The sequence below is a fragment of the Pleurodeles waltl genome, chromosome 11 (assembly GCF_031143425.1).
Source record: "Pleurodeles waltl isolate 20211129_DDA chromosome 11, aPleWal1.hap1.20221129, whole genome shotgun sequence".
In the NCBI taxonomy this organism is placed as follows: domain Eukaryota; kingdom Metazoa; phylum Chordata; class Amphibia; order Caudata; family Salamandridae; genus Pleurodeles; species Pleurodeles waltl.
The window spans coordinates 855,905,171-855,929,790 of NC_090450.1; the positions used below are offsets into that span (position 1 = coordinate 855,905,171).

The 24,620-nt window shown below is 44.5% G+C and overlaps 1 protein-coding gene across 2 annotated transcripts in view; it reads right to left on the minus strand.

Moving 5' to 3' along the window:
• Positions 1 to 24,620, minus strand: part of SEZ6L (seizure related 6 homolog like) — a 1,547,572-nt gene that overhangs the window by 1,060,138 nt on the left and 462,814 nt on the right. For both annotated transcript variants that reach the window (XM_069214699.1, XM_069214700.1), the window contains exon 2: positions 7,270 to 7,986. In XM_069214699.1, coding sequence (XP_069070800.1) covers positions 7,270 to 7,986 — 717 coding nt within the window. The remainder of the gene's footprint in view (positions 1 to 7,269; positions 7,987 to 24,620) is intronic.

Here is a 24,620-nt window from a genome sequence, read left to right on the forward strand (position 1 = left end):
CTGGGGGGAGGAAAGATGGGCAGAGAGAGAGGCAGCAAGAAACCAAATGACTAAGTACCCCTCAGATGAGGAGGAAGACTACTCAGATGAGGAGGAAGGCTACTCAGAGTTGGACAGTGACCCAGAAATAGATGAATGGCTCCGAAGTCAAAGGCGACAGGAGCAACAATTAGAGGAGTATCTTGCAGAGGTTGAGGCAAAAAGACTTTTAGCCCTGGAAGAAGAAAAGATTGCAGCTCAAGAGCTGAGCTGTAAAGAGCTGAAACTGGAGGCCGGAAGGGCTGAGTCCAGTTCAGATGGTGGCAGCAAAAATCTTGCATCTAGTACTGCTGAAGAAGGGCACAAGCCCAGAGATGTGGTGCCCAACTTGAAGAAGGGAGTTGACACACCCCAGGCAGTTCAAGGGTATGAGGTAGTCCCCGTTATGCACAGGGTCCCTGAGAAGGATTGGGGAACTGGCACAGGGAGTCATATTCCTACTGGGGGGAGGGACACTTTACTGACTCTAGCAGAGAGTGACAGAGAAAAGGGTTCCCCCCTGGTGGACGTCCTGGATATAGAGTGTAGAGACATCCCAGAAGAGTTTGGGTTGAGTGTCAGGGACAGACAGATACTGTCTCACCAGTCTCAGGAGGGTGAAGTAGAGTGCTTTTCCAAGGTTGAGTTACTGGGTGGTTGGGTGAAGGGTACTGTGGTTAATACATGTGAAGGGCAGAGTGATGTAATTGCTGGAGAGCATATGTCTGGTCCTTATTTTCCAGAGCTACGCCAACACCAGGTGGAGTGTGAGTTCTCTGACCCCAGGGAACTTATAGTGGAGGCAGACTTTTGGGTGAGTACCAGAGAGTCTGAAGAGGCATTTGGGGGTGCTCCTGAAGGGAGTGGTCTAGGTGGTTCCCGACCAAGTGAGGTGGGAGAGGATTGTAGTGTCCCAGGTAGGTCTCAGAGCCTAACCTGTACCGTAGGGCTACCTTTTGAGGGAAGCCCCGCAGTGTCAGAAGAACTTGGGGGGATGACTGTAGACAGCATCCCAACAGTTCTGGTGTCTGGCAGTACCACTCCTAGTGAGGGGGTGCAGAAGTCCAGACATAGGGTTGAGAGGGGGTGGCCGACCCCAGTGGAGGATCTTGAAAGTCAGGGGTCAGCTCTGAGAGCAGAGCCCCCCAGGAATGACCCAGGTGAAACCGTTTCTGGTTTGGGGGAAACCCAGACTCTGCCGGATGGGCAGAGGTCGGGAGACCTGCGCCAACCAGACTCTTGTGTGGCCCTTGGGGACGGCGTGTCCCTTGTGGGGGGTGAGAGTGCCCCCCAGGAAGTCCTGGCATGCCAGGCAAAGATTCAACCTCAGGGTGGTGACTCTGGGTTGGATAACCGGGTTCAGAGGTTAAACTTTGACCTGGTGGGGGGTAGATGTGCCCCCCAGAAAGTCCTGGAATGCCAGGCAATGGTTCAACCTCAGGGTGGTGACTCTGGGTTGGCTTACCAGGTGAAGAGGTCAAACTCTGACCGGGTGGGAGGTAGGTGTGCCTCCCAAGAAGTCCTGCTGTGCCAGGCAATTGTCCAACCTCAGGGTGGTGACTCTGGGTTGGATATCCAGGTTCAGAGGTTAACCTCTGACCTGGTGGGGGGTAGGTGTGCCCCCCAGAAAGCCCTGGTGTACCAGGCAGTTGTCCAACCTCAGGATGGTGACCCTAGGTTGGAGAACCAGGTTCAGAGGTTAAACTCTGACCTGGTGGAGGGTCAGTGTGCCCTCCAGGAAGTCCTGGCGTGCCAGGCGATTGTTCAACTTCAGGGTGGTAACTCTGAGTTGAATGGCCCAGTTCAGAGGTTAAACTCTGACCTGGTGGAGGGTCAGTGTGCCCTCCAGAAAGTCCTGGCGTGCCAGGCAATTGTTCAACCTCAGAGTGCTGACTCTGGGTTGGATAACCGGGTTCAGAGGTTAAACTCTGACCTGGTGGGGGGTAGGTGTGCCCCCCAGAAAGTCCTGGCGTGCCAGGCAATTGTTCCACCTCAGGGCGGTGACTCTGGGTTGGATACCCAGGTTCAGAGGTTAAACTCTGACCTGGTGGGAGGTAGGTGTGCCTCCCAAGAAGCCCTGCTGTGCCAGGCAATTGTCCAACCTCAGGGTGTTGACTCTGGGTTGGATGACCAGGTTCAGAGGTTAAACTCTGACCTGGTGGGGGGTAGGTGTGCCCCCCAGAAAGTCCTGGCGTGCCAGGCAATTGCCCAACCTCAGGGTGGTGACCCTGGGTTGGGGAACCAGGCTCAGAGGTTAAACTCTGACATGGTGGGAGGTAGGTGTGCCTCCCAGAAAGTCCTGGTGCGCCAGGCAATTGTTCAACTTCAGGGTGGTGACTCTGAGTTGAATGGTCAGGTGCAGAGGTTAAACTCTGACCTGGTGGAGGGTCAGTGTGCCCTCCAGGAAGTCCTGGTGTGCCAGGCAATTGTTCAACTTCAGGGTGGTGACTCTGAGTTGAATGGTCAGGTGCAGAGGTTAAACTCTGACCTGGTGGAGGGTCAGTGTGCCCTCCAGGAAGTCCTGGCGTGCCAGGCAATTGTTCAACTTCAGGGTGGTGACTCTGAGTTGAATGGGCAGGTGCAGAGGTTAAAATCTGACCTGGTGGGGGGTAGGTGTGCCTCCCAGGAAGTCCTGGTTTGCCAGGCGGTGATCCAGTCTGAGGGTACAGACCCTGGGCTGGAAGACCAGGTTCAGGGTGTCCCCCCGGACCTGGAGGGAGGGGCTACTGATAACAGTGCCCCTACCATGTTGTCTTCTGAGGAGGCCACTCCTAGTTGGAGGGTGCTGGACCCCAGAAGGGAGGGCAGGGGGAGGGAAGCCTCACCCCGGGCCCTAGTCCAACCTGAAGGTACAGGCCCCAGGTTGGAGGGCCAGTGGCAGGTTAACAGCCCTGCACTGGTGGAGGAATGGTACAGGGTGACTTCTGTAAGCACCCTGACCATGTTGGACTCTGGGGGTACCGCTCCAGGAGGGAGGGTACAAAGCCCCAGAGGGGAGGACCAGGTTCAGGCTGTCATCCCTGACCTGGTGGAAGGGAGAGTGGTTAAAGGGTGCCCAGCACCTGGGGCTACCGCCCCCCACTCTCCACAGCCACAGTGGTTGGAGAGCTTTGAGAGGCCTGGGGCCTGGCTCTCATCCCTGGCAGCTGTCAGTAATCACTGTGGCTTGCTGTCCGGGTGGACAGAGTTATCCCTGGGGAGGGGACAAGTGTCACACCCCAGGGGTAGAGTGGGCAACACCACTATGTTGGTCATGGTGGTACTATCCTGCTCCTGGGATACATCTGTGAGCAAAGTAAGGTTAGGTGCTGCACAGATGGGATCCGCAGGAAAGGAGAAAGGTTCCCCATGGATGGGCTTAGTGGGCCCTGAGAGTATGGACAGAGGGATCCAATGGGAGTCAGGAAGGCGAAGAACTGGAGCATGCCCCTGCTGTTGTGGGCCTGGGTCCTTGTTCTGTCGCCTCAAACAGGGAAGTACATCAGGATAGTGATAGTTCTCCCCTGGCTTTAGGCTGGTGGGGGGTCATGTTGGACCTGGCTTTTTGACAGGGACATCCCCAAACTTTTTGCCTCCTTCCTCCTATTTTTTCTGACCTGTTGTTGTTGGCTTTTGACCTCTGAGCACTTTACCACTGCTAACCAGTGCTAAAGTGCATATGCTCTCTGTGTAAATTGTACTATTGATTGGTTTATCCATGATTGACTATTTAATTTACCTGTAAGTCCCTAGTAGAGTGCACTACATGTGCCTAGGGCATGTAGATTAAATGCTACTAGTGGGCCTGCAGCACTGGTTGTGCCACCCACCTCAGTAGCCCCTTAACCTTGTCTCAGGCCTGCCATTGCAAGGCCTGTGTGTGCAGTTTCACTGCCACTTCGACTTGGCATTTAAAAGTACTTGCCAAGCCTAGAACTCCCCTTTTTCTACATATAAGTCATCCCTAATGTGTGCCCTAGGTAACCCCTAGAGCAGGGTGCTGTGTAGGTAAAAGGCAGGACATGTACCTGTGTAGTTATATGTCCTGGTAGTGTAAAACTCCTAAATTCGTTTTTACACTACTGTGAGGCCTGCTCCCTTCATAGGCTAATATTGGGGCTGCCCTCATACACTGTTGAAGTGGCAGCTGCTGATCTGAAAGGAGCAGGAAGGTCATATTTAGTATGGCCAGAATGGTAATACAAAATCCTGCTGACTGGTGAAGTCGGATTTAATATTACTATTCTAGAAATGCCACTTTTAGAAAGTGAGCATTTCTTTGCACTAAAATCTTGTTGTGCCCTTCAATCCACGTCTGGCTAGGTTTAGTTGACAGCTCCTTGTGCATTCACTCAGACACACCCCAAACACAGGGTACTCAGCCTCACTTGCATACATCTGCATTTTGAATGGGTCTTCCTGGGCTGGGAGGGTGGAGGGCCTGCCCTCACACAAAGGACTGCCACACCCCCTACTGGGACTCTGGCAGACAGGATTGAGCTGAAAGGGAACTTGGTGCATTTCTTAGAGACTCTTTGAAGTCACCCCCACTTCAAAGGCACAACTTAGTATAAAACAGGGCCTCTGCCCTACCTCATCAGACACTTGCTGGAGAAGAAACCTGAACCAGACTACATCCTGCCAAGAAGAACTGCCTGGCTGCTCAAAGGACTCACCTGTCTGCTTTCTACAAAGGACTGCTGTCTTGCTGTTGCCCTGCTGCCTTGCTGAACTCTTGTCTGGCTGTGAAAGTGCTCTCCAAGGGCTTGGATAGAGCTTGCCTCCTGTTCCTTGAAGTCTCAGGACCAAAAAGACTTCTTCCTTTCACGTGGACGCTCCGTGCGCCAAAAATTTCGACGCACAGCTTGTTTCGCGGTGAGAAAAACGCCGCACGCCGACGCTGATCGACGCGACGCCCTCGGGACGATCGAGACTTCGACGCACAACCTCGCAAGGACAAAGCCGCCCGACTTTCCAGGAGAAATCGACGCAACGCCTACCGTGAGTGCGAAACTTTGACGCACGGCCTCGCAAGGACAACGCCGCCCGACTTCCAAGGAGAAATCGACGCGACGCCTGCCGTGAGACCAAAATTTCGACGCACGGCCTCGCAAGGACAACGCCGCCCGACTTCCAAGGAGAAATCGACGCGACGCCTACCGTGAGATCGAAACTTCGACGCGCAGCCCCGCAGAACGACGCGCAGCCGAAAAATAAGCAGGAGAATCCACGCACAGACCCGGGACATCTGGTAATCCCCGCGATCCACAAAAAGAGACTGTCTGCGCGCCGGAAAACGACGCCCGACTTCCCCGCGTGGAAAAGAACGACGCAAGTCTGTGTGTGCTGAGGAGAAATCGACGCACACACCCCTTTTTCCACGCATCTCTTCTCCTGTGGCCCTCTGAGGAGATTTCCCACCAGAAACCAGGTACTCTGTGCTTGAAAGACACTTTATTACTTTTTTAAAGACTTAAAGACACTTAATATCACTTCTCAGTGATATCTTTACAAATTCGTATTGCAACTTTGATCGTGTTGACCTACAATTATCCAGATAAATATTCTATATTTTTCTAAACACTGTGTGGTGTATTTTTGTGGTGTTATACTATGGTGTGTATGATTTATTGCACAAATGCTTTACACATTGCCTTCTAAGTTAAGCCTGACTGCTCGTGCCAAGCTACCGGAGGGTGAGCACAGGCTGATTTTGGATTGTGTGTGACTTACCCTGACTAGAGTGAGGGTTCTTGCTTGGACAGAGGGCAACCTAACTGCCAACCAAAAACCCCATTTCTAACATTAAGCTTGACTGTTTTTGTGCCTCGCTACCTAGGGTTGAGCACAGATTAATTTAAGGACCTGTTGTGGTTCACCCAGCCAGGGATTGTGGCTGTTACTTGACCCGGGCTCACACCCCAGTCAAACAACTACCCAATTTCTCACTTGAACTTACAAGGGTTTCGTTCAATTGCTTTGTGTGGGTATTTCTGCTTCATTGAGGTGCACACTAGCAGAATGGCTGCTGTTTTGTTTCTCCCAGGCATGTGTTTTTTGCTCGACTCTTAAATCCCTGGCTTCAAACACATGGGATTCTTCTTACAGCCCTGAAATGTCAGTCCTCTCAAATGTCAAACCCCAGCCACAGTACTGTGTGCTGTGCGTGTTTCACCCATTATATTTCCCAACGCCCTACTAAATCATATCTTAATATATGTACCTTTACGTTAATTTTGAAAGGGAGCATCTATTTTTTTTCTTTAGGCATAATAAGGGGTAAATCTTGAAATCATTTATGTTGTACGCTACTACTGCTGGCTTGTAGCTCTGTAATTCCACCATCTGTGGTAAGACAGCAACTATATTGGAGTTACAGTGCCAGAATGTTTATAACCATATAACTCAGAAGAAAACAGCTCTGGTCCTTGGGCTTCACTACCTGCATCTCTCATACTGTGCCATCCAAGAGCAACAACTCTTTATCCTTGGGCTTTAGAGCCCGCACCCCGGTAATTATTCCCAGTCAGTGACGCACATCCTTTGTGCCTCGGTGTCACACTTGCTGGAGCTCGCTAGCATTGGAGCCTCTGATCCTCACCCTGCTAGCGGTTTTTTACCCCTTCTCTGCTAGCAGACAACCTGGGGCTCTGGGAATTACATTGTCTTCGACTAAAGGCTGTGCAAGAGGAGTCCTGCCAAGGTTGTTTAGGTACCACCGGTATTTGTAATTTTGGGAGCTGTGAATCAACGGAATTACACATTTAATTCCAAGGCTCCCTTAAGGAAGGAACTGGGTATTACTGCAGGATTTGGGAATAATGCACCGGATTGTGGTAATTACCCATTTTGAGCCCATTCCCACCCAGAAATATTACACAGTTTTAGATGGTGGAATGTCTGTGGGGGTTTCCGAGGATGCAGTACTGTTGCATGCCTTGTAATTTTCGTTCAGCCAAAACCTCTTCATGTCCGAATGAGTAATTACACTAATCTCCGATTGAGGGCATAGGAAAGCTTCCTGTCTATCTGGCAAACACAACATTTTGAAAGTTGATACATACAAAGTCAATCCCAAGAGTACAAAATTGATCTTACATTATGACATTTAATTGTTTTGCAACAGATTGTGTTTAAAATTATCATGTCAATGTCTGTTCTTGCATCTTTTCTTGACCATTCACAGAATTCAATTTGATTAATATATGCATACATTTCATTTAAAGGTTAATGTATTCTGTGACTGCATTACTGCCACAGCAAGTACCTTACCTGGAGTCTGTTCTGTAGTGATCACTGTAGTGGTAATTATGGTCGAAGTGGTTGTTTCCTGATTATCTTCGTGAATAGAATAATTTAAGTCCCTGTCCTCGGTATTATTTACATTGCCATCAACTCTTAGAGGAACATTTATGTCAGGCAAAGTTTGCCTAACAGTGTCTTGCATGTCTTGGAAAGGAGGGACGTTTGATGGTTGAGGGGTGAAAGAGGAAAACTGAAAAGGTGCCTGAGGTATTGGTCTACTGTATGCTTTACTGCTCAGCCGTTCAGGCTGATCAGGCAGTTCTTGTTTTTGCTCACCAGATTCATTAAGAATGTCCGCCATCTCTTCAGGGTCTTCAGTAAACGTTGGTGAACTGAAACTTGACAGAGTTGGAAAAGTGGAGGCTTTTGGGAGGATTGTTGATATCGTTTTGGGCCGTAGTAGTTTTCTTGCTCTGTTCACTTGCCGTAAAGAGGGTGGCTTTTTATTCACACTTCCCAATTCTGTGACAGTAGGAATGAATGTGGGACTTTGCAAAACCTCCAAATGAGCTTCAGGTGGATTTTTTTCAGTCTCAAATTCTAAAAAGTCTTCTTTCAACTGGGAAAGATTTTGTGCTGTTGTGTCTGCATGTTCTGTGTCTATTTTGACAAGCCTACTGTTTGTGAGTTCATCGGAAAGCAACTCATAGGGAATTGAAGGGGTGGGTTTTTCAGCTGCAACATCTGAAAAAAACAAAAGAAAAATATATTAATTGACAAATTACATTATTTGTGAAATGTCAGCCTCCCCTGTGCCCTTTTAATTCTCATATATTGCTTTTAAGTTTTAGCGCTGATCTCAGTCATGCTTCTACTTCAGGTTTCATGTATAATTTGTGGGTGCAGTGTACCCCAAAAGTCTTACACCCAAAAACACACCTCAATAGCAAATCCACAGGTGGGTAGATCGGGATGATGTTAAACCTCAATTTCATGAAGCAATGTTTCCCAAAGATAAGGTACAAATTAGCCCATCAATATTCCATTAATCAAGAAGGGACTGACCCAATAATTGAGTTGTATCACTGAATAAGAAAATTTGTAAAGATTTATTATAAAAATTCAAAGGGTTCAATACAGAAATAGTAACGTTCAGGTGCATAAGGCTTTGCAGTGAAGTATCTCAGTAATAGGACAATCCAGAATAATAGACAAAATCAAAAACAGTCTAAGTCCGAATGACCAACAAAGTCATCAGTAAGAATTCAGAGGATATCTCTTGTGGTATCAGAAACATAATCTGGCTCACAATTGAGGATTTATATAGGAAATCTTCTCATTGACTAGAATGGAAAGTGCAGATTCATCATGGTGTGAGCAAAAGAAATACATTTTCAACTAACAGAACACTGAATGAAAGAGTGGTAAATAGCCTTACCACCCAGGTACTATCCCACTACATTAATACTGATTCAGTCCCCTCTCTGCTAATGCCATCCGAAGATATCAGACCAAACCAGTTATAAAACAAAAGTGAACCATTGAGGAGAATGCAACACTGCAGGCAAGTAGCAGAAACCTTGAAGAAATGTAACATCAATGAGCCCATGCTAGAGAGTCTTCTTCAAGAACAGCATAGTTTGGAACTAAACAAGCATGCCATGCTTGACTACATGAAGCAGAAATAATAAATGGTGAATGAGCATGATGAGGCATCAATTTTGTGTAAGATGGCCTTGAGATATAGCTGAGCCCTAGTTAGCATAAGCCAATAAAATGCACTTTAAAAAGTCATATCTAAATCGACAATAGCTTCATACAAGTGTTCACATGTGAATTTGAGTGTAGATTGCTATTCTGCACACTGATAATAATGCACAAATAATATTAAATGCACAGAACGTTCACGCAAGCAAGTAAATATGAAAAGATTGCAAAATTATTCTTTGCTTTTTCGAAGCTATGGTGTCAAGAAGGAAGGTGTCTGAACTCAGACGTGAGCAGAGACCTCCAGAAATTGTCAACTTTTGTATCAAGTAGCTTGGGGACGTGAAAGCATGAAGCTTTACGTACCACAAAGCTCAGACTGAAAAATACACCCAGTGTAAATAGTCATCTGTTACAGCATATTGTTCAGAGCATTTCATTTGTAACAGTAGATTTCTGCAACTCATAAAACAGCTTTAATTTATGATGCAGTGAATAAGTGATGATCCAGAAAAAGAGTGAGTCTACAAAATTGTTTTAAGATCACTCTGTCTGGCAGGGATGTCAATGGAGAGTGGGATGTTATTCTGGGGTGAGGTTGTCCGGTGCCAGTGAACATCACCAATGTATGAGCAGTAAGATATGTTAGTATGATTGAGAAGAGAGCAAAGGGATTTGAGGTAAAGACTGAACAGGATAAAGGCAACTGTAGCCTTGTCTATGAGGAAAATGTGAAAATAGAGTGTTTTTTGTTTTTATTTGTTGGGTGTGATTCTCTAACTAGGAGGAGAACCACATTATGAACATTTCCAAAAATACTCATGCATTCTTTGAAGATATTTATAAGAATTAAGTAAATTACTGTCTCAAATGCAGCCACCAGGTTAAGTAAGTGAGAGTCACTTGCTTGGGATGCTCATTGTATGTTGTGCTATCTAGATAAAATATCAATGGATCACTGTTGAATAAATAGCTTTCCAATAAAAAGTGTTCCAGTTGTGATTCTACAAAGCTATGCAAGATTTTAGCTAGGACTAGATGTAACACAGGGTGTAAATTGTTAAAATGTTTCATAGTTATCTCTGTTTTCTTGTGGAAGTTTTTATTCAAACTAATTTTAAGAGATAGGGGGCCTCTCCTGCATAAGCAAGGAATTATTGAAGTTTTTTCGGTAGGTGGCAAAGAGCAAAGACTTGGGTCTGAGAACTATGTGAATTTTATATTGTTGGTTATTGTTTTAAATACTCCACTCTGAATGATTTCTTTGAAATTTCTGACCAATAGAACAGGGGAGAGGTTCTTATTCTGTTTAACACTTTCCACTGGTTTCTTTGGATGATTTGAAAAGATTTTACCTCAAAGTTTTTAATAGTTCTAGTGGTCCATACACAAGTTACTGTGGTTTTTAGCAAAGTATGGATGTATTTATTAGCTCTAAGATACTCTATTTGTTATTTGAGGATTTTACTGTATCAAGAAGCTGATATTTTGGAGTTTACCTTTTCCGATTTTGGGGGATAATTTATTCAGGAATGATGACATACTGCCTTTGACATGAACCATGAGAGAACTGAATTATTGATTTTGTGAAAGGGTATCTAAGAATTTTCCAACTAATGGAAAGACATCATTGTGTTTAGTGTCTCTGACCCAGTGTTTCCATTTTTGTGTTTGTCTGTGTTCATCACTAAGAGGGAGAGAGAGAACGAAATTAGGAAACAGACTACTATATTTTAATTAGTGTGATGTGTAAGGGGTGAGGTCAGTGATTTTGGAACCTATAGAAAGGTAAAGTGAAGATAGTTTGCCAACTTTTTGACTTAAGGTGTGCTTGCCTTTAAGAGAGTTACTGTTCTCTCTGTTTTTCTTCCCAGTCCATCTGTACTAGTGAGTATTGGTGTAGGAATGGGGGTGAGAAGATGGACACAATGCCCTAATTAAGACTTCGGCGGACAGAAAAGGCCGTCTGCTGAAGTCTTGCATTCAGGATACAGCCAGTGAGGTCCCATTCCTGTGGCTCCTATTACGAGTTTCCCACTGGGTCACCCGCTGACCCAGCGGGAAACAGCCCACAACATCGATGCTGGCTCATAATTGAGTAGGTGGCAATGTTGCGGTGTGTAGGGTGCACCAGCACCCGTCATGCTTTTTACTGTCTGCAAAGCAGACAATGAAAAGCGCAACAGGGCTGGCCATGGGTGCCCCTGCATTGTCCATGCCAAGTGCATGAGCAGTGCGGGGGACCCATAGGGCCCCCTGCCCCCCGTCTCCACCAGCCTTTACATGGCAGTACTACCACCATGTAAAAGCTGGCAGAGAGGGGGGGTCGTAATCCCCAGGACGACGCTGCTCACAGTGCTGCCCTAGTGGATTAGGACCGCCAGCACCGCCCGCCTCTCCAGGGGTGGAGAAGTGGCAATACTGATGGTTAGACTATGGTGCAACTGCTACGGTCGTAATAGTGGATGTCAGACCGCCACATTAGTCTTAAGACCGCCAGGGTTTTAATGAGGCCCAGAAGAGTATTTGAATAAGTTGAGTCTTCTGACTGATTAAGACTGGCACTGTTCACTGTATTAATGCACGGTTGTACTTGCCAATAGGGCATTCAGGCAGTGCCCGATGGGCTGGTCTGACAAATGAGTGTGTGGACAGGTTGTTTAGAAGTTTGGTATCCTGTTGATATACCAGGTAGGCCTATTTATGTTGTTGATTTCCCTGATATTACCAGAAGCATTGCCTACAGAAAACACAAATTCATGCAGTCTTCTATACCTTGCACTGTTCACTACATTAATGCACAGTTGTACTAGCCTATATTGCATTCAGGCAGTGCCTGATGGGCTGATCTGACAAGTGAGTGTGTGGACAGTATGTTTAGAAGTTTGGTATCCTGTTGGAATACTAGATTGGCCTATTTATATTGTTCATTTCCCTGATATTACCAGAAGCATTACCTACAGCAAGCACAAATGCATGCAGTCTTCTATACCTTGCAAAACAGCTATTCAGAAATTTAGATATCTTTACAAGTTCAAAACTTGGCCGATTTACAAATGCGGGCCATTTATTTAGCTATGCGGCTGGCTAAAGGGGGTCAAAAGGTAAGTTTTAACTAAGGGGCAGTAATTGAAGCAGAGTGTGCATCGCTAACTGTTCTGTAGTGAAAGATCCTAGAGCTCCCAGATACACACCATATGAAATGATTAGATTACTTTAAAGTATCTAACAACTATTAATACGTGAAAGGTGAATATAACCCATCAAGGTGCCCAGCGCAATTACCGTTAAGTAGGGCACACAATTTCTCAAGTTGGGTCATTTGTAGCATTTCTCATCAGGAAATTGATTCACTTGCGCATGATTGATCACTTCCATTTCTATCAATTGACATGTGGGATGCCAAATTGAACACTATGGTAATTAACTGACCTTTTCTCCTCCTAACTTTGTCCTTGCAGCTATAAGTTGAGCAGGCTACTCAACAAAAATAGATTCATAATACTCTTCAGGAAAATACTAGAAGCAGTTGGAGATCACTGAACATTTTTTATCCATTGAAAAAAACATTGTACATTTTATTCTATGAGTGAAATACATAGCTTAGTCTTTTATTTCATTGCATGGATGATGTGCACAGGAGACGGAGGGTTCTATGTGAGCTTATAATACGTCAAGCAAATAAATAAATGTGCATATATAATATATATATATTTATATTTATTTATTTATTTGCTACACACTGCTAAACTTGTCCCCGGGTGGTGCTAAAAGAGGTTGCACACATTTCCTACAGTGGTTAATGTGTTAAGTGCATCCCCACCTTTTTCACCTGTTAAATATGCTCCCATATTAATGTTAATATTATTTTTTCACCTATAAAAATATCCTTATATTGTACAAGCGTGTTAAACATTTAGCCTGATAAATAGCCTGATAAATATTTGTTCTTCTTTTTTCATTTTCTAAATGTGCCCCCATAATTCCTAAACCAATAAATTTGTCAATCTTCCTTTGCCCCCTTAAAGGTGTGCCTGCACTTCCTTATGAGGAATATGTCCTCATATTTTACTCGTCTTCTGAAAGTGTCCTCATAGTTACTCCTTGTTAGAAATGGGATCTTTGGTTGGCAGTCAGGTTACCCCCTGTCAAAGCAAGGACCCTCACTCTAGTCAGGGTAAAAGAGAATCACCCTCAGCTAACCCGTGCTTACCCGCTTGGTAGCTTGGCATGAGCAGTGGGCTTAACTTCAGAGTGCTAGGTGTAAGGTATTTGTACCAAAACACACAGTAACTCAATGAAATCACTACAGAATGACACAACACAGGTTTAGAAAAATAGGAAATATTTATCTAAACAAAACAAGACCAAAGCTACAAAAATCCACAATACACAAGTCAAGTTATCACTGTAAATGGAAAAAGAGTCTTAATGTAATTTTAAACACACACTAACACTGTTAGCGTGAAAATGTACCTTGGGTGTGTCAAAAATAACCCCGCATGGGCGAGTGTGCGTCAAAAAGGGCTTGCGATGCGTCGAATTCACTCATGAGCGAGACCTTGCGTCATTTCTCCTTTCGTCTGGTCAGGGCACGTCGTTTCTTCTCTCCTCAGGAGAGCGATGCGTCGATCTGGTCAGCACTAGGGCCTGGGCCGGCCTTGTGTCGTTTTTACATGCCTAGTGGTGTTTGCATCAGAAATCCAGCCGCACGATTATCCGAAAACCACGCAGCGCGGGTTGCGATCTCACCAGCCTCTGTCAGCGATGCTGTGCATCGTTTCTCCAGCCCTGGGCGTCGATCTTCGGGTCGCGTTGTAGGTGAGTGTCTATTTTCAGCCGCGAAGCCAGCGGTGCATTGATTTTTCAGCCGCAGATCGGAGCCGTGTCGATCTTCTCCCCGCACTGAGTCCTGTTCCTCTAAGGCTGTCAGCTTCTCCTTTCAGGGTCCCAGGAACTGGATGGACACCACGTGGCAGAGTAGGAGTCTCTCCAGACACTCCAGTTGGTGTCAGAGAGAAGTCTTTGCTGTCCCTGAGACTTCAAACAACAGGAGGCAAGCTCTAAATCAAGCCCTTGGAGATCTTCACAAGATGGAAGGCACACAAAGTCCAGTCTTTGCCCTCTTACTCTGGCAAAAGCAGCAACTGTAGGATAACTCCACAAAGCACATTCACAGGCAGGGCAGCTCTTCTTCCTCAGCTCTTCAGCTCTTCTCCCGGCAGAGGTTCCTCTTGGTTTCCAGAAGTGTTCTAAAGTCTGTGGTTTTGGGTGTCCTTCTTATACCCATTTTCTCCTTTGAAGTAGGCCTACTTCAAAGTAAAGGCTCTCTTGTTTGTGAAATCCTGCCTTGCCAAGGCAGGGCCCAGACACTCACCAGTGGGTTGGGGACTGCATTGTGTGAGGGCAGACACAGCCCTTTCAGGTGTGAGTGACCACTCCTCCCCTTCCTCCTAGCACAGATGGCTCATCAGGAAATGCAGACTACACTTGAGCTCCCTTTGTGCCACTGTCTAGTATGAGGTGCAACCAGCCCAACTGTCAAACTGACCCAGACAGGGAATCCACAAACAGGCAGAGTCGCAGAAATGGTATAAGCAAGAAAATGCTCACTTTCTAAAAGTATATTACAAACCACAGAGGGTAACCCTGTAAACCCAAGAGGGGCTGGGTAGAGATTATCAAAAGACTACAATGTCCATCCGCTCCCAACGGGAATCTACACTTTAATCAGATTTAAAGGTAGCCCCATGTCAACCTATGAGAGGGACAGGCCTTGTAACAGTGAAAAACGAATTTAGCAATATTTCACTGTTAGGACATATAAAACACATTACTCTATGTCCTACCTTAACTTGATTAGCAGTGGTAAAGTGCCCAAAGTAACAAAAACAGCATAATCAGAGTCCAGCACACATCAACAACCTGGGAAACAGAGGCAAAAAGTTAAGGGAGACCATGCCAAGGATGAAAAGTCTAACACTCCTCATGCTAAATTAGTTGTCATATTTTCAGTGTGCCCTAAAAGCGTGCTATGTTTACCTCTGCCTCAGAAATGTGCCCCATGTTTTCTGCGCTTGCTAGCAATGCTCCCATCTATGTAAAGATCCCCTTTTTTTAAATGAAAAATGTATTCAATATGCTGCTTTTTGCTAGAACAAATAACCTGCCACCGAATCCTCAGTTGAACATGAACTAATAATAAGCGCTATGTCAAAGAAGTGCCTACTTTGTTGTCATTCAAGATGTTTTAAGGCATGAGCAAAGTGGGCAATTACCAAGAGTCCCCCATCTTCCAAAGTGCCCCCCGAGAAAGCAAGTTTTCTCTCTCCTTTCTACCTACCTCTGCCTTTGTCTGGCTGTGCCAAATGTTATCGAAAGGATTTTTGGGTCCTTGGCAAAACATTTTTCAACTCCTTTTGATTGGTCAGATTTTTGAAAGTTTGAATGACATCATGTAGTTTTGAATTAGCAGAAAAAGGGTGAAAGTTGTTCCAAATAAGGGCCCCCCATAAAATGTTTAGTCTGGGGCCAAAAAAATCCTTAAGATGTCATCTGACACAGTGGTATAGAAATGACTGTAGACACTTGTTTTTTCAGCAATCGAATGTAAGAATCCTGGCACAGGTATTAACGCTGAAATGTTACTAATGAATATTTATGTATTTTGAATTTTCAATCTGTACAAAAAATGAATTAATATAGGGAAATAATACACAACTTTGAAAATGTGCCTATGTGAGTGACCATCAATATTCACGAAGTGTACTTATTAACTGCGTATTAATGTAAAATGCAGTGCTCATGTTTGGATTAATGTAGTAGTATGTCATATTAATGGTCATGTATTATGTATTTGCTTTATTAATCATAGGCCTTAATTTAGCGAGGTCTTGGGCCTAGTTGCACGGCCTCATGTCAAGATGTGTTGCTTCGACAAATCATAAAATGGCTGCTTAGAGAATTCAATTGTAGTTTTCCATTGCGTTGACGGAATGCTAGTAGCTAAAATTCTTTCTCATGAGAACTGCTTGCTAGAATATGTTGTACTAGCTATTGATACTGTGTGTAAAGGTGATGTTCACAGGAACTAACAATGGATGCACTGACTGGAGTATAAGCCAATACAAATTTGTTACCTGACAAGCCCATCAACGGGAACAGGAGAAGGGAAGCCAATCATCGACATGTGAATGACAGTTCAGTAATATCTTAGATTTAAGGTTCTACTTTCATTGGTCTAAACGTAAACGTACAATTCTTTGACTAACAGCAACGTTGGGAGATGTTTTAGGGAATCTAACTTAGCCAGACTGCACCGAGAGGAAATACGCCATTAGCCACTATTCTTTTCTATCTTAAACTTTATTGCTGAAGTCCAATGCTTTGCTGACCAAACTGATGTCCAATTAATGAAGACTGTTGCAGCTTGCAGAACCATACTGAGGCGAGGTAAAATTCTCACCATGACCAAGCAAGTCAACGCCGTGTCCTCCGCCTGCTTCCTCACTCTCCGCATGCTCCGTAAGATCTTCCGCTGGATCCCCGCCGACACCAGAAAAACCGTGACCCACGCCCTCGTCACGAGCCGCCTGGACTACGGCAACACCCTCTACGCCGGGACCACAGCCAAACTCCAAAACCGCCTGCAACGCATCCAAAACGCCTCGGCCCGCCTCATCCTCGACGTACCCCGCAACAGCCACATCTCCGCACACCTGAGACACCTGCATTGGCTCCCAGTCAGCAAAAGGATCACCTTCCGTCTTCTCACCCACGCACACAAAGCCCTCCACAACAAGGGACCGGAATACCTCAACAGACGCCTCAGCTTCTACGTCCCCACCCGCCCCCTCCGCTCCGCTGGCCTCGCACTTGCTGCCGTCCCTCGCACCCGCCGCTCCACGGCGGGTGGGAGATCTTTCTCCTTCCTGGCGGCCAAGACCTGGAACTCCCTCCCCACCAGCCTCAGGACCACCCAGGACCACTCCGCTTTCCGGAGACTCCTAAAGACTTGGCTGTTCGAGCAGCGATAACCCCCCCTTTCCCCCCTAGCGCCTTGAGACCCGCACGGGTGAGTAGCGCGCTTTATAAATGTTAATGATTTGATTTGATGTTACTGATTGCTATGTCCATTTGCTTTTGTCTTTAGGTACCAACCGCTAAATTTGATAGAGCCGTAGTTAGATGTTTTTCTAAATTTGTGTTGACTAAATTGTTTTGAATGAAGCCCAAACATGCCATTCTAGTCAGAAGGTTAGTTAGGATACCCACTGATGATGCCTGCTAAATATTAACAACAGTTGATGTATTTTCTTTGCTGAATCTAAATGTATGCCATTTCTATTGTGCAGTTATTCTTGCTAATAATTTGTACTGTAACTCTAGAATGTGTAGTGATCCAAGCTTTAATTAAATTGAGATAGATTTTTTATAAGATTTGGTCAACCAGTATTGTTTCTATATGTGTATCATTTGGTTTTGAGAACAAGGTATGTGATATTAGCATTGTTAATATAGGGAAATAAACATTCTAACTTTTACATAAATGTGTGGTTATTCATGGCCAAGGGGTCATGGTGCATGGAAACTGGCTATTTGGCTCAGTAAGAATCCAATAGCTACTGACAATGAATTCAGACGACATGAACGAAAAAATTGCAAGTGGCAAAATGCTGTCTTTATATACAATATGTTTTCCAGTGACAACACATTTTTGAAAATAAGAATGTCATATTGGCTAAAATTCTGTAGAAAAATCAGTAAGATACTGCTTAGATGAAGATACATGACTTTATGTGTGTCAGCTTGTCCCATGTCATGAGAGCCAGTGTTGATTTTGTGGCCAGCAGTAATCCTTTTAGAACGTATATGCTAAGACATATAGTGGGGAAATTAGAACTACAAGTCCCTGCACGCATAGTGCCATTGGATGAAATAACAGGGTTGTATGACAACCATCCTGTTGGAATGGGGTCAGTCATCAAACGATTGCCATCAATTATAGAATATGTTTCTAAGACAAAGAACTAGAAAGCTATTGCTATTCCCTTTTCTCCTCTTCCCTAGGGATACATCAACACTGCTCTAAAAATGTTGGAGCCCCCCCCCCCAAACAAAAAGGAACACAGCACACAAAATAGGTGCATGGTTATGTAATCTTTTCTTACACAAGCTAAGGCATTTGTCTTGTCATAAAAATGAAGAACACTTCACGGTCACGGAATGTTTAAAAAGTTCAGGCTTCTCGAGGCAATCATCTTGAAATCGAACAACCTTGTTGGAGTAATCAATCATGTTAATTTCAGAGTACGTGCTTTTGTAGACTTTCTATTGTGTCTAAGTTGAGAAAAAGGGGAACGCATAACCATAAAAAGCAAACATAGATTCAGATTTGAGAATTCTGAAATCGTTTCCTTTGAGAGTAGAACAATTCGCACCTCCATCCTCCAGCCCAGGAGTATGGAATAATCACTTTTCTACACCATTTCCATACATAGGTTCTCTCAAATTGTACAACAAAGTCCTTAACCTGGAGATATGATTACAAGATCAGCTCTCCCTTAGTTACATATTTATTGGTCTGTCTCATAATCTCCATCATATACCTATACCCAAATCAGGCTGCACCAATGCGTGATTTCAACAGATTTATATGACACTGATGAAACATATGATGTGACATATGTAGACCTGACCATTGTTCTTTTTAAGGAGCATTTTCAAAGGAGACCTAACTATCTCTCTGAATGAATACTGTTTCTGTCACTGATTTTTCTCCTTCTCCGACTCTAGTCCTCGTCTTTTCACCGGCCTTCCACATCACCTTCATTCTCATTGGAAATGCTGCCTTCCACATTCTCTTTGCACTTTGTGTGATTCTTTTTTCAACTTTATAAGCGGGCGCCCACTGCAGCCCCTTGATTTACCAGTGCAGGTTTCGTTTCTCTCTCCACTTCCTGTTTCTTCGGCTCATTATTTTGTTTTGTTTTGGGGTTGGAAATTAGAACCTGTATCCTAATGATAGGTTTGCCCATGGCTTAAGAATCTCTGACCACCCACTCCCCTTCTCTAACCCATCTCATTTCAACTCTCACTCTTCTTCCACCTCCTCTATCCTCCTCTATCCTGCTGTGAAATGCTCATCATGTTTAACCTTTTCTTTCAAACATTCCCATCTTTTAGAAATACCGATCCAAGCAACACGTTTCTCCTGTCTTCTTTTTCTTCTGTCTGCACAAGGAATAGCAGACTACTGTTAAAGGTTCTCTTTTTGAATAAACATTCTACCATTGTCAGTAATTTTCGCTTTACTTTCTGTATGCTTAAGAATTGCAATCGTTTAAAGTTTTTCCGTGTTTTTTAATAAAATGACATTTGACTCGTGAAACGTTTTTGTATCGTACTGGCTATCAGTCAATATAAACTTGTATCAGACTTGACCCATATCTCTCTGTTCCTTCAAATTAGTATTTATTATCAAGGTTGCATTTCACTAAAAAAAACATGAGATTTTGAAGTGCTTATCATAAATCTAAATTTGTATTTTACTCTCTGGTAAATACGATATAAATAAATAAATATATTAAAAACAAAAACTGGTCTCTCTGTTACTGAAAAAATAAGCCTATCTCAAACTTTGCATTTCTTGGTAAAACATTCGGAAACCTTCTGTAGGAATCGTCAAGAGGTTCACAGTTTGAGGATTTCAAAGTTAAAGGTTCGTTTGTGCACAGACACAGTTATTAAATTGCCTAGTGCCAGCATGAAACATTGAGGTCATCTCCAGTTGACTCCCTTCAATTCACACATAGATACTTTAGGTTAAAAAGCACAGAACTCTGTAGATTCATAGGTGCGGCTAAGAAGAGCTTGAAAACTACTATTCCAGCAAATTGCTTACAGATCTTATTACTCTCCAGAATTCACGCTCTATGTGCGGCAAATGTTTTGTCCTCGACCTTTTCTTCATGCTTAACTTACTGTTACTCAGCTTTGGAAAAAATCGAGTTCACTCCTATAACTTTAAGAACTCTACTAATTTACTATAGGCCACTGTAGTGGGCTAAACCGGCCATTAAAGGCCCACTCCAGCATTGGAAGCCTAAGACCAAGGAGAGGGCATTTAACAGGGAAGCTGGACTTTAATTGCTGGTACAGCCCAGCTTCAAAGGGCTATAGGGCAATTAGAACATTCCACCACATAAGGGCAGAATGTTCTAATAAATAAAACAGAAGCCTCTCAGAGCCTGAAGGGATTGAAATTCCCTTGGGCTCCCAGAGGCCTGTGTTCACAGCTGTTGCTGTGTGAAAAACATTGGAATGTTGGAGCTCCAGCTTCTACCAGCAATTGGGAGCCCAGAGCACTCCATTGTCTCCTGTGGAGCTCCCAACATTCCAATGTTCTAATAACCTTTAATGTTCCTATTTCACAACCCTTGATGCCACCAGAACTAAAGACTGCATCCTCGTTTACTATTCCTGGCATATTGTAATTCTCCTCTTTGTCTCAATAATCTTCTTTTGAATATAATTTGCTTTGGATTTCTAATTTTATTGTTCTTTCATGTTTTATACCACTCAAAGTTACTCTTCCCTTATTTTGAGAGCATTTTGACTGTCTCCTTCACCAATTACTAGTTGTGGCTCATCTCCCGGTTTACATGATGGAGATTTTAATCTCCACCTGTACACTGCTCACAATTCCTGGTCTTTTCTTCCCATCTAAATAAACTAGATTCCTCTCAACTATATATTACTGCTTACTACATTGACCCCATTTTCTTTTTGACATATACTTCTTCTTAAATGGTTCCCAATTTGTGTGCCACAGCACCCCAGTGTGCCGTCAAAGCTAGGCAGGGGTGCCACGAAGAGCACAAAGCACCAAGCACACAGTTAGGCAATCACGGGATTGTGAATGCACACATTTTGAGCTGTATGCTTTTAGGAGGTTGTAGTTTGCCATGGACACCTGTTAATTGATGCTGCTGATCTCTCCCATCACAATTCTTAAGTGGGTAGTGGAGGAACACCTTGTGCCATTGTTTTTCTTTAACTTCTGTTATGATTGCATTATGCCTCATTTCCAAACCACACTATTTTCCACTTTCTTTCGCATTCTCTCCTTTTAATTTGATGTACAGCAATGCCTTCCTTGCAGTTTTTAACATCAGAAGGAGTTCTGTTATTACTTTTTGTTGTAATTAAATTCAGCCTTCTGCATTCTTTGACTTGTGGCTCTGTGCTGAGGTTAAGACATCTGTTTGTGAAGCAGGTGCCCTTTAACTAATTCCTTTAAAATAACAGTTAGTCCATTGCCAGCACTGCAGTTATGCTTGTTCGCCTTAAACTGCTGACATGTATTTTAAATTCTGTAAATGAGCCTGGTTTCCGAATATGAACACTCCATGTATTACCCATCCAAAAAGAACTATAGCACATCAGTTGGGAGCACATAGTGCTATATAAATACAATTGTAATACAGTACGAAGGCGCAAACCACCACTACAGTAGTAATGTGCTCAAGGCCACACAAGCAACACATATGCAGGTAGCATCGAACAATACTACATTAAACAGCAGAAGGTGTCGCAAGACAGAAAAACTCAACAATAAAGTGCTGAGCACAGTGGACTTAACAGCAGAATCTGGTAAAACACCCAAGCCCAATCAGCTACACTATGCAATGCGAGTAGAGCTTTCTCTCACCGCCCACAATCAGCAAAAAAAGCATTATATCCCCCCACCTCAAATAAATGCGCACAACATCTTTTATGTTTCATTCCATCACCTTTGGGTCCGAGTGCTTCACAACCCAGACTGTGGTTAGATTGGGGAAAATTGTTTACACTTCAGAGGTATCTCTTCTCAGCATATTTAATTTTTGTCTTGGAGTTACTGCAGCACTACTTGGTAATAAAGATAAATGCTGCCAAGCACCCTGCACTCTCATCATTCATTTTGTGTTTGAAATACGATCTTGGATAGTTTCCTTTATTATTTCCTCAATATCCAGAAATCACAGTCATGTCTTCTCCTGAGACATGGTCTGTGTAGCACCAGTCCATTTCCCAATTAACTACCCTCTTTGGCTTGAGTTTTGGAAGCAGGAGCAGGTTCCCTGGTCATCCAGTCCAGTTTGAGGGCTTGCCTAACCATGCTTTTTCACCCTACATCTGTGCATTCCCTCATTCTTTAGGAGTGCAAGCTTGTGTGAGTAGATGGTGCCTGCATTCATCCACTTTATCTACTCATCAGTGTGCCTATCCTGCCCGTATTGACTCACTCATCCGACGGCCTGATTGACAACTCTTCCTTGCACTGCTCACATGGCTCCAGAGGCGGACCTGATAGTGTCCTTCAAGGATGCGCTGCTATGACAGAGGGAAGAGATGGGTTCAAAAAAACATTTGTTTCTAGCGGGAAGAGGGGGAAGATTATCCCTGCACTGTGCCATACCGGAGGACCACAGGCAGACTCATGGACCTAGCAACTGAGTGACTTATGTGAAAAACAAAAGGATCCCGTGCTCTAAGCGTAAAGGGAGTGTGCACATGCAGCATTTGGTTACACACAGTTCATTGATGTGGGCACAGTAAACACAGCTACATCTATGATTTTAAGGCCTTCATCAGCTTCATCCAAAGTGATTTCAGGGATCACGAGGCCAGAATTCCACACCCCCACCCGCAAAAAAAAAGGAAGATATGGGGAGCCGAAGACAATGACCAATAGTTTATGGAGAGCCACAGGTTGAAACAGTTTGGGAACCACTGTTCTACCTCTTTACTTTTCTTCCTATTTCTGGTATTAATCGTTACCTCATCCCATTTCCTGTTTTCAACTATCTTTGTTCCTACAATCCTTGCACCCCTACTTGTATTTGCTTGTTCTTCCTCTTACCGAACAACTTAGCCCTTGTCTCTTATATCTTTCCTCACCTCACATCGCCCAAATCACTTTACGAAATTACATTGACTCTGTCTCATCTGTGTTAGAACCATGCTTACACTACTAACATACAATACCTTTTGAAAACCTTAGTGTTAGAAATGGGGTCTTTGGTTGGCAGTCAGGTTAACCCCTGTCCAAGCAAGGACCCTCACTCTAGTCAGGGTAAGTCACACACAATCCAAATTATCCTGTGCCTACCCTCTGGTAGCTTGGCACTGAGCAGTCAGGCTTAACTTAGAAGGCAATGTGTAAAGTATTTGTGCAATAAATCATACAATAACGCAATATAGCACCACAAAAATACACCACACAGTGTTTAGAAAAATATATAATATTTATCTGGATATTTGCAGGTCAAAACGATAAAAGATGCAATATGAAATTGTAGAGATATCACTGAAAAGTGATAAAAAGTGTCTTAAGTCTTTAAAAAGCAAACAAAGTCCCTTTCAAGCACAAAGTACCTGTTTTGGAGTGGAAAATCTCTGCAAAGGGCCGCAGAGGAGATGTGTGGAAAAATGGTGTGTGCGTTGGTTTCGCCCCTTCACACACGGACTTGGGTCGTTATTTTTCGCGCGGGGAAGACGTGCGTCGATTTCCGGCACATGGACAGGTCTCCTCTGTGGGTCGCGGGGTTTTCAGACACCCCGGGGTCTGTGCGTGGAATCCTGTCTTGTTGTCCGGCTGGGCGTCGCTCCGGTGGGCTGTGCCTGGAATCTTCTTCCTCACGGCAGTCGCTGCGTCGGTTTCCTCTCTGGAAGTCGGGCAGCGTTGTCCAGGCGGGCCGTGCGTCGAAGTTCCGGTCGCACTGCAGGCGTCGCGTCGATCTTTTCCTTGCGGGGTCGAGCGGCGTCTTTCCGGATCGGCGTGCAGTGAATTTTTCACCGCGGAGCAAGCTGTGCATCAAATTTTTCGGCGCACAAGGAGTCCAGTTGAAAGAAAGAAGTCGTTTTGGTCCTGAGACTTCAGGGAACAGGAGGCAAACTCTATCCAAGCCCTTGGAGAGTACTTCTGCAGCAAGGCAAGAGTTCAGCAAGACAGCAGGCCCACAGCAAGGCAGCAGTCCTCTGTAGAAAGCAGTCAGGTGAGTCCTTTGAGCAGCCAGACAGTTCTTCTTGGCAGGATGTAGGTTCTGATTCAGGTTTCTTCTCCAGCAAGTGTCTGAGGTGGTAGGGCAGAGGCCCTGTTTTATACCCAAATGTGCTTTGAAGTGGGGGAGACTTCCAAGAGTGGCTTAGAAGTGCACCAGGTCCCCTTTCAGTTCAATCCTGTCTGCCAGGGTCCCAGTAGGGGGTGTGGCAGTCCTTTGTGTCAGAGCAGGCCCTCCACCCTCCCAGCCCAGGAAGACCCATTAAAAATGCAGATGTATGCAAGTGAGGCTGAATACCCTGTGTTTGGGGTGTGTCTGAGTGAATGCACAAGGAGCTGTCAACTAAACCTAGCCAGATGTGGATTGTAAGGCACAGAAAGATTTAAGTGCAGAGAAATGCTCACTTTCTAAAAGTGGCATTTCTAAAATAGTAATATTAAATCCAACTTCACCAGTCAGCAGGATTTTGTATTACCATTCTGGCCATAAGGAATATGACCTTCCTACTCCCTTCAGATCAGCAGCTACCACTTCAACAATGTATGAGGGCAGCCGCAATGTTAGCCTATGAAGGGAGCAGGCCTCACAGTATTGTATCAACAAATTTAGGAGTTTTACACTACC